The following is a 10,901-nucleotide window of genomic DNA, read 5'->3' on the forward strand; positions in this document are numbered from 1 at the left end:
CCCGGCCCGCAGCCTGCCCGCGGCCGCCCCACCGATTCCGCGGCCGCAGCCCCAGAACAAATCCTCGAGAATCAAGTGGCTGGGCCGCTGCCGCCCGCGCGGGGTTAGTACCCCGGGCTTGCGGGGGCGGGACTGGCCCGAGAGACGCGTGGTGCAGCCAATGGGAGCCCCCATCGCGGGGACCTCCGCGGCGTTCGCGGGGGAGGAACGGGCCCACCGCAGGCCGCCCAACGGGGAGGGGCGGAAGGCCCCGCCCCGCGGAGCCCTGGGTCGGAGGCTCTGGCTCAGTAGCCCAGGGCCCCGGAGAGTTCAGGAGCTTAGGGCAGAAGCTAGAAATTTGTTTAGAACGTCTGGGCCCCACAGAAAGCTCCCTTGCTGCCTCTCCAGGGTCGAGGTTTCCTGACACAGGGACCGCAACCCCTTCCCTCCTCCTCCGCCCTGCCCACAGCCAGGCTCCCTGAACTCTGGACACTTTTGTTCTGTGACGCCGGCACCCTCACGTGGGGACCGCAGGGACTCCATGGCCAGTGACAGGGCGTCGGGAGCAGCCCCCAAAGAGGTTACTCATCTTCGCCCCCCTCCCCACACCACCCTGCAAACTACTTTAACCCAAGAGCACCCACAAGGGATTTCGCATGCCACCGGGACCAACCCGTGGCTTCTGCTTCCTAGCTTTGCATTAGTCCTGGACTCAGTGGCCCCTATGCCACCCTGGGGACAGACGGAAGGAAGTCTCCCACGGACCCGCAGTGGACTGTGATCAACAACCCCGTTCCTCTCTCCTCTGAAAACAATTTCAGTATCATGCAGGCCTCAAGGCATCTTTCTTCGTTGTGGCAGCCTATGCCTCTTTGAAAACCACGATGTGACCTGCAAAACGCGTTTTCCCGATTTTTTCCCCTCTACACATTTAACCACGGTCTTGGGTTGTGGAACAGCACGCGGGTCCGTGACAAGAAGGAAACTGCCGAGTGACTGCAAAGCGAAGGGCCCTGGCTTCCAGAGGAGAGAATTTTCTTCCTCTATGTGTCTGGAAAGTGGCCCCTGCGACTCCAAGCCCGCGTCTTCTTAGGCCCCAGTGCTCTGGCCGCGCTGCAGGAACGCGGACAGCTTTGCTGAGGCAATACCTGCTCACCGGGCTCTGGGGTCCCGCTCCCACTCTCCAGCCGCGCAGCCTAACCACTTCTGGGCTTTACTGCCAACAACCCCAGCCTCTCTCGCCTTCTAGACCAGTTGAACAGGCCTAGGGATGGGCTCAGCTGGGAGGGGAACAGGGGAGAACAAACCCCTGTTCACTCCGAATATCGCCCCAAATGCTCTCCCTGGTCTCTAGGGAACGAAAGCGTGTTAAATCTCCCTGCCGCTTTGGAGATTGGCCTGGATTTTCGTTGTCTCCAGTACACGACAGGTGCAAAACGACAAATCCCAAGCCTCGGGAGTCAAGAAGCACAGGATCCGACGGCCGCGGAAAGATCTTGTCTCGGACTCACCCTGCCCAGAGCGCACAATTTCGTCGTCGCCAAACGAAATTAAGCCCTGAATGGCTCCAAGGGGGCACGGACTCTGACCCAATTCTGACCACCTGGAGAACTGGCCCCTACCCTCCTGGGAACCTCAAGTCAGCGCCTCAGGTCATTTCCGAAGCAAAGACAGCAGAGTCCCTTACTGGACCTTTTTAAAGAGCCTAAGCCTAGGAGTCGTAGATCCCCAAGGCCCGCGCACCGTCAGAAGCGCTGGCACCAGGAACCAAAAACTAGAGGAAAGCAAGAGATGGGGTTTTGTCACAGGCGACCTCTGGTACCTACTCTGGGGACAGCCCACTCTGTCATGGCCAGGTAGGGCCCGGAGCCCAGGGGCTGTGGGGCCATGATCATCGAGTGGTTTCGGTGTGCATCGTGCCCTTGTACTTGTCCCTCCGCCCGATTTCTCTCCCTCACCCTATGGAGGGTTGACAAATGGGGTTTTCAAAGTATGAAGCTTTTGTAGGTCCCCGGCACCTTGCACAGAACTCGGCGCGGTCCCGGCCCTCGGGAGGGCGCTCGCTGGCCGTGGGCACCGGAACCAAGGGACCGGGGTTACAGGCGCTTAGATCCCCGGCCCCAGGTCGCGAGGGCAGCGGGGGCCGCCAGGGCAGGAGCAGTAGCAGGAGCCACCGCTAGTTGGCGCCTGTGCCCCGCCAGCCGCGGAGAGGCTGGGCTGGGCTCTGCTCACAGATGCGCGCCAGCTGCGGTCCCGGTGTCCAGGCGCTGCGGACCGCCTCCTAAGGAGCTGCCCTTTCAGGACAGACGGCTACTTCTATTTCTCGCCATCTGTGCAGCGACGTTTCGGACCAACCCATAGCTTTGGGTCAAACCGAAGGCCACCTTCCTCACCTTGAGAGGTTGAGAGAGACTTTCTGTTCCTTGCGTCCTCTCACCAGCAGAAAGTGCACCCTGCAGAAAATGCGCAGTTCTTCCCTGCCCCATTCTGGAGGGACAAACAGACCAACTAGTTACCAGTTTTCACCGATCCCCAACCTGCCTCCTCTCCATCCTGGTCGGACAAAAACGACTTCATCTGTTTTTGGCTGTTTAGGCAGAGGGAGAGCTTTCACTCTCCCACCTGGGACATGCGGACACTCTCTCCCTTTCCCATCTGGTATGACCAGTCCTTTCCTCTCTCTCTTCCCTCCATCCCATGGTCATACAGCCCTCTTTCTCTTAAACCACCCCCACCTAAGAGCACCCTAAGTTGTCTACAAGGAATCTGGAAAGTCAAGACACTTCCCTCTCCTACCTTGGCCCAGAGCTAGATAAACTGGGACCAACCTGAGGCACAGCCAGCTACCTCCTTTACCCCAGGGAGGGGATGTGCCTCCCTTGGGCATCTAGGAGCCAACTCCAAGTGCCTTCTTGGCAGCAAGGTGCCTGCTGGCTTATGTCTTCATGCTAGGGGAGCTTCCAAGCTTACGATCTGATTTCCTAGGGAGCAATCAGTTCATAGGAAGAGGTGAGGATCCCCCAAGTGTGCCAGACTATGCTCTGGAAAAACTTATAAGAGAAAAAATGGGTTGTAGAAGGAGGTTGAGTCTGCAGTCCCACTGCCGGAGTTCATCTTCTTCCATGGCCCATAGTGATCTGGGGACAGTTGCTTAAAACTTCTTTCAGCCTTATTTCTTTCACCTGTAAAGTGGGGGTGCCAGTAGTGTGGCCTCTTCACAAAATTGTGCATAAAGTGCTTTAGTACAAGCCTGGAACACAGGGGGCACGCCATTCATGTGGGATTGTCACTATTATTATTATTATTTAAAAAAAAAAAAGGGCCTGTCACCCCTTGTTTGGGTTTCTTGGCAAATCCCTTCCCCAGATGCTTTCCATCTGTGAAATGTCCGATGCTTATTTCAGGCTCAGAGTCTAGTCCATGGTTGTCCTTCTCTTTTGGTTCCCCTAGTACCTGGGGGAGGTAAGAACTAGTCTGTGACCTCCTTATAGACAGCTCAAAGGAGGGTTGAGCATGGGTCTTAATGACTCCTCTTCTCCTAGGCTCATAAACTCTCACTTTGGAAACCCACTAGCCCACACCTACCACCCGCCTTCCTGAAGACAGGCACTTTCCTAAGTAACAACTGGGCCTCTTCGGACACTGTCAGGCCCTCCCTCTGCCCAGGCATCTGTTTCCTTTATCCAGTCTCATTAAGAGCCCAGTCCAGTGAAGAGCTCGGAGGATTCTCCTAGAACTGAGATTTCTCCCCGTCTGGCCTCTACACCCCCACTCCAGAGGGTCCATGGTGAAACCCATCTCCTGTCTAGTGCCTTGAAACTCAAGGGGGACATTCCTGTCCCTTACTGATCTTCAGTTTGTTCTTCTGTCAATGGAGCCATTCTAACAGCTTCACCTCACCATGGGGCATTAGAGATTCCCTCTAGGAGGGGAGCGGCATTGTATTTCACCTATCTAAAATGTTATTATCAATTGTTGGTATCAAAAGAAAGAAAGAAAACGCTAAATAAATTAGAACTCATCTACATTCCTATTTCTGAATATATATGAGCATATATATATGAGTGAATATATATACATATATATATGTAATTAGTGAAAAACAGTAATGAAAAATAGTAACATTTTAAAGTTGTATGGTTGTTTCCTGCAGGGCTGAGAGGTCCTACCCCAGAGAATCCAGCACAGGGGACATCGCTCCTCTCTGGAAGGATCCAGAAGGAGCAGGAGGACAATTGTGCTTCTGGAATTACGGAGGTTTTTTATCTTTTTGGCAGGGGAGAGGAGGGCCAGATTTGGAGGGGAGGTAGGGGTGTGGGGAGATCACAGTGGTTAGGACATTAGGACCCAAATACTGCCTGGAGTTGTGTGATTTTTGCCCAGGGTCTGCACCCCTCTGATGGCAAAGTGGGAAGGAGGGTAACAGGTCTGCTGAGGTTTTGCCACGTGCCCTGTGCCCTGTGCCCTGTGCCCTGTGCTTGGACATTACGCACATTATTCTATTACCATAACAACCAATGACCAATGGTTACGTGGAGATGCTGTGCCCATTTAAATGAAAGGCAATATTGCCCCAAACCTGCCAGACTAGGAAAGATTGAGTCAGCTTAAAAGCCAGCACTGGCTCAGAATTTAAGGCGTGGAAGCACCACTTGGTTAAGCACATCGCTCCTGTCCTCCCCTGAATGAATGGGAAGGTGTGTAGATATAGAAAGTGGGATTGTGATGGTGGGGGACCTGGAGGCGGTAAAATCTGGTAAACAGCCATGAACTTGGAAATCAGCTGACTCTTCCCATTTGGGTCAGGAGACTGGAAGAGCTTGCCAGGGTCACTCTGGAGGGTCCTATGCTGAGGCCCATCCAGCTCTCACTGTCTTTCTGTCTCAGAATTAGCCTGCTAGGAGACAGGATAAGCTACAGTCCCCAGTTTACAGAAGGGAACACAAGCCTGACCAGGGTCTGGTCTGAGCTCCTGCATGACCCAAGGCGCTGGCAGGGCCAACATTTGTCCTGCTGGAATCTGCAGTCCTCCGTCAGCCCAGGCTCTATGTTCCCACCTGTGCCGCCTTGGGCCAGGCCCGATGCAACCCCAGCCTATGTGCCTATCGCCTGAGCAGAAGTGCCACAGTCAGCCGCATTTTACTGTAGGTCCCAGTATTCCCATCTGAACACCAAGAGTACGCTTCCACGTGCCAGACCAGCTCCTTGCGGGACCCCAACAGGTTTCCCATGACCTCTGCCGGAGCCCGCAGGGCCCCTCTCTCCCACCCAGCACATTGCTGGCACTAGTACCCTTGTGTGTGCTCAGAGCTGCGAATCCTTCCTCAATCCAACCCCACTCTGCTGCTTGTCGGTGGTGAGAGTGCTCTTGGCGATGGGAGAGGGAGGGATGGGAGAGAAGGTAAGGGCAGGTTGGAGGAGAGAGATGATCCCAGCACTCTCACCGCCAGAGCTGAGAGTGTAGGCTCCACTCATAGCCCAGGTATGTGGGTTCTGGTGCCCAGTCCTATCACTTGGTGGAGTCTTCCTACCACTCTATGTGCTTCTCACTTTTGTCATCTATAAGTCAGAGAAATAATCCTAATAGGCAAGTATTTGGTCTGACTTTGAGTATTGTTCTAGGAACAATAATTGCACTAATCCTTTGTATGCCTGCTGTGGGAATTTTCACTCACCCTTCTGACTTTGCAGGGTAGACATTTTATTCTTTCCATTCTGAAGATGAGGAAACCCAGGCTCAGAGGGTAAAGAGATTCCCTGCTTGGGCCTCAGAACCTGAGAAGTTCAGACAAGTTCTCAGGGATCTGTCTCCACTCTGCTGGCTGGTCACAGTGCTTTGGACTCTCCATCCAAAGTGGTGGGTGGGTACAAAGCTGCCTGGCAGAGCCATCAAATCAGAGGCATCTTCTCTTGGGGTGGGGGAGTGGTAAAAAGGACCTGGGTAGCTTGGAGCCCAAGGGGATGTGATACATCCTTTGGCCCATGCCAGGATCAGGCTTCCACTTTGGTAGGCAGGAAGAGAAAGAAGTCCTCTGAGTGGCTGTCACCTCTCACACATTTATACACATTTATGCTTCCTAGTGTTCTTATGGGGTAGGTATAGTTATCACTTCCATTTTATATGTGGGAAAACTAAAGCACAGAGAAGGTAAGTAACCTGCCCAAGGTCACACAGCTGGGACATGATGGAGATAGGACTCCAACCAGGCTGCCCAGCCGCGGAGCCCAAGTTCCTGACCACTACACTCATTTCACATTGACCAGAATCAGATGTTGGAAGGTACTGTTATGGAACAGAATTAGAATCCTGGCATAAGAATCATGAGCAAGATTCAGAATTTTCTTTTTTTAAGATTCAGAATTTTACAATGTCAGACCCAACAAGGCTTTGAAATATCAAAGCAAACCCCCATTTATCATGTGGCAGAACCAGGCCTAAGGAGGAAGAGGGTCTCACTCAAGATCGTAGTTTATGCCAAGGGTGGAGTCTGGACTCCTCCCCCTCCCGTTACCTCCCACTGACTCTGACCCCAGCACCTTCCTCTCTCCTTCTCCCCCCTCTCTCCCCACCACCCACCGGGCAGCTCCTGGGCCCAGCCGGTCCCATTAGGGATTTTCCACCTCCCCCCAAATGTCCTAATGACTGTCAGTCCTTGTGAAGCCTTAATTAATCTCAGAGGCCAATGGCTTGGAGGAGACTGGGGGCTTTGGCCTTACGCAGATGAAGATTAGGGCTTCATTTCATGTGGTGGTGAAGGAACGCCTCAGACATTCCTGCCAGCAATAAAAGCCACATGGCTTTCCAGCGTCGCCCTTGGAAAAGAAAAAAAGCACAGCCCTTTGCGGAAAGAAATCAACTATGTGCTGTATGCATGGCATGAGATAAAAAACGAGCATAATGCGGTGGAGAACAGTCAGTCTTTCATGCGCCTCCAATGGCCACCGAGAGTGGCAGGGCCAGCGGTCATGGTCCCAGCTGCAGCCCCAGGGAGAGGGAGTGGCCCTCCACACAGTGGTGGAAGCTTTAGCCCCTCCACCTGAACTGGGCTTGAGCTGCCCCAGGTATCTAGGGGCAGGGCCAGCTTCCTGAGTGTGCTCTCAGAAGGGTCATGAGCTTGGTTTAATGCTTTGCCACTTGAAATTCTTAATATTTGTTGAAAAATAGCTCTGCATTTTTCATTCTGGGCCCCCGGAATTATGGAGCCAGACCTGACCATAGGTTCTGCCCAATTAGGAAAATACCACACCTCTCCTGGCCATTACAGGTGCCCAGGCCTAGGGAACAGTGTATGGTAACCACCTGCTAGCTACTTTCCTTATGTCGCTGGGAGATGAGTCATCAAAGTGACTCTGTGAAATGCAGATACAGAAACTGAGGCTCAGCGAGGCTTCCATGTGGCAAGAAAATCTAAATTTGAACTTGGGTCTCCTGCTTCCCAAAGTGAATGCTAACCTCTCATTCTGCAGTATTTTATCTTCACCGTATCCTAGGGTCAGGCCATTACCAGAGAATAAAGGCATAACTGAGGCCAGAGAAGTGAAGGTTCTCAAAGTCACACATAGTCAATGGCACATGGAGGACTTTGGTAACAATGGACCTAGGCTCGTATGCATAGGGCTGGGGTGGGAGTTTCAGTCTTATAGTTGTTTGTGCCACTTGTAAGCCTATTAGCTCTATGTGGGCCACTGCCTTTAGTCTGGTCTGGGACAAAGCTGGAGCCCTGGCCCCCTCAGCTCTCCATTTGAAACATCTGGAAGTCCTCCTTTGAGTCTTCTTCTACTCTTTATGCTCCAGTTTTCCTCTGCCACCGTCATTGGTTGGGAAATAGTTGCACCTTGCACCTTGATAAACTCAGAAGTATTCAAGTCCTCAATGAATCTTAGAAAACTGAGACTAAACAAAGCCCAAAGACTGTCATGTCCTATAACCTGGCTGAGCCTATGGCTCATGGGCCTGGGTATTAGGTCCAGGGGAAGTATTCCTTTGTTCCTTGCCGGTAACCCTGGGCGAGTCCCTTTCCTCAGTGGGCTTCAGACTTCTATTCAGGGAGTGCATTGGAACACATCTAACCCCCAGGAGGTGTGCCTTCAACATTCTAGAATTCCATACTAGTCTACAACAGGTCTGCTTATTTCCTCATCTCATGGCTGGGGAAACTGATGCCCAGGTAGGGCCAGGGACCTGCCCAGGGTTATACAGGATGCTTACTGGCAGCTGGATTTGACTCCAGGGCTCGTGTCTGTCAGCCCAGCTATCTCTGCACAAGCCTTGGGAGGATTCAGCCTCAGTGTGGGGTCAGCTCACCTATATCCTGCTCCCACCAGCCTGCTTTGACCTATCAGGTACCCTAAGTGCCCAGACCCTAGAAGTCACAGCTAAGGGTTCTTGGTAGATAATGAAGATCTGCTATGGCCTGCATGTCTCCCAGAATTCATATGTTGAAACTCAATCCCTAATAAGAGGTAGGGCCTTTGGGGAAGTGATTAAATCATGAGGGCTCTGCCTCATAAATGGCTTAGTGCCTTTATAAAAGTACTGGAGGGAACTAGATTAGGCCTTCCCCCCCCACTTCTTCTTTCAGCCTTGTGAAGACACATCATTTGTCCCCTCTGGAGAACACAGCCACAAAACATCATCTTGGGGAAAGACAGACCAGGCCCTCACCAGATGCCCAACTTGCCAGAGCCTGCTCTTGGACTTCCCAGTCTACAGAACTCTGAGACATAAGTTTCTATTTCTCTAATTCTATTTATAAATTACCCCGTCTCAAGTATTTTGTTATAGCAACACAAAATGGGCTAAGATGATCTCTTCAGAGAAAAGCATGCCAGGCGATGGCAACACTTTTGTCTCCCAGTCACATTTAGGCTGTGTCAGTGTTCCCATAACAAATGCCCCTTTCCCAGGGATTATCATGTGGCTAGAAAACAGGGAGGAAAGGTCAGACTCTGGGACCCGAGGGGTCGGTGAGGTGGGAAGCTAGGATGGGTATACATAGTATGTACATGTACATACATTCCCTTCATGGGCACACTCTCATACAGTGCACATGCTCATGGGCACACTCACACACAGCACACATGCTCATGGGCACACACACACAGCGCACATGCTCATGGGCACACACACAGCGCACATGCTCATTAGCACACTCTCACATAGCACACATGCTCATGGGTACACTCTCACACAGTGCACATGCTCATGGGCACACTCACACAGTGCACATGCTCATGGGCACACTCACAGACAGCGCACATGCTCATGGGCACACTCACAGCACACATGCTCATGGGCACATTCTCACATATACATCACTGGTAACTCACAAGCACACCCATGTAAACAAGCTCTCATGGAGACCAACATGGCTATAGTGGAGCCTCAGGTGTAAACAGTTAAGTGTATGTGTGTGCTAAGTCATGACATCTATCTGTATCAACATGCACAGACCCATTAGTGTAGATGCACAGATAGGTTCCATACAGAGTTGTGCAGACACACATTAGGCAGAGACACATTTCAAGGTTGGGTAGGCAGCAGACCACTATGTAGACAAATCTACACACACAGACACAGGTGTCGAAGCAGGGCTCAGAGTGCTGGATTTATAGCTCTGAAAGGAGTTTAACCCTGGATGTGGGAGAAATAGATTCTCCTCAGTTCAGAGGCATAGACTTTCTGGGTGGTTTGCCTGCCTGGGACTTCTAGATCCTTCTCCAACCGCTGAGTTTCAGTCTCCCACCCCCTCAGTATTCTCTGGGGGTAAGGAGAGTCTGTCCTCCTGGCTTAGAGACAGGCAGGTATAATCAGAGGGTTGCAGCTAGGGTCCCCAAGACAGCATGGGTTCAGGTTTAAGTTGAGAGGCCCTGGGCATTCTTTGAGCTTCATTCTCCTCACTTGTAAAATGGGGACAATCCCTTTTGCTCAAAGGTGGTGTGAAGGGGCTCCTGGCATGCAGTGGGAACTCGGAAACAGCAACCTCCACAGCCCAGGGGATTCAGCCTGTTAGTGCCCAAGTGACACCCCAGGAACCTGGCTTGGGGAAGAGTATTGAAACCAAGTCACATGATGAACTATTGAGGCAACTGGAAACTTTGTCCTGGAGAAGCACTACCCTGGGGGTAAGAGCTTCACTTACAGATTTACAAGGAGACCCCCACCCCTACCCCAGGTAAGAGGGCTCACATGGGATCCATACAAGGACAAGAAGAATTGAGAGCCAGCTAGAAAAAGAACAAGACATGTCCCGCTTGAGGTGGAGAGCTCCCCATCATGGGAGGTATTCAAGTTGAGATCAGTATATTGTAGAGGGAGTTCAAGTGTTAGCTGGGGCAGGAAGCTGGACTATACACTAGCGTCCAGCACAGGTCAGCCCATAGTAAACATTTTTTTGAACAAATGAGAGAATGAAAAGCTCCATTTGTGACCCAACTGTCTATGATTCAGCATCTCTGAGTTCCTATCCGGGTATCTCCACCTGCCAGCTGTGCATTGTGGGGCCTCCCCAAGCCTCAGTTTCCTCATCTATGAAATGGGGAGAAGAAATCATCTTCTAGGTTCTTTCTCCACATAAATTCCTTCAAGTATTTCAGTAGTTCATATCCCCTATTGCCAGGCTTTCAGGTTGTCCCAGAATTTCTGCTCTTATAAGTAGAAAATGACGTTGAAAGCAAAAACACACAGAAAAGCAAGAGAATGGCTAATACAAAAATCAGGAGAGTAGCCTCCACTGCCTGCCACCCCATGGCGGGGGGGAAGAGGAGTTTGTGATTGGGAATGAGACACTGGGGTGGGTGCCCTAAGTTCTGATTAGCGCCTTAATCTTTTAAGCCAGATGGTGGGTACACATTTATTCTTTAAAGTTTTTTCTTTCTTTCTTTTTTTTTTTTTTAATTTGAGACAGACTCTCACTTTGTCA

General features: G+C 51.7%; 1 protein-coding gene across 1 annotated transcript in view; it reads right to left on the bottom strand.

The window, feature by feature from the left end:
• The window catches only part of RUNX3 (runt related transcription factor 3), a 61,990-nt gene that overhangs the window by 28,698 nt on the left and 22,391 nt on the right, over positions 1–10,901 (bottom strand). The window contains exon 5 of the mRNA XM_003799770.2: positions 2,715–2,725. Coding sequence (XP_003799818.1) covers positions 2,715–2,725 — 11 coding nt within the window. The remainder of the gene's footprint in view (positions 1–2,714; positions 2,726–10,901) is intronic.

This window comes from Otolemur garnettii, unplaced genomic scaffold (genome assembly GCF_000181295.1).
Source record: "Otolemur garnettii isolate 467f Iridium unplaced genomic scaffold, OtoGar3 scaffold00156, whole genome shotgun sequence".
Taxonomy (NCBI): Eukaryota; Metazoa; Chordata; class Mammalia; order Primates; family Galagidae; genus Otolemur; species Otolemur garnettii.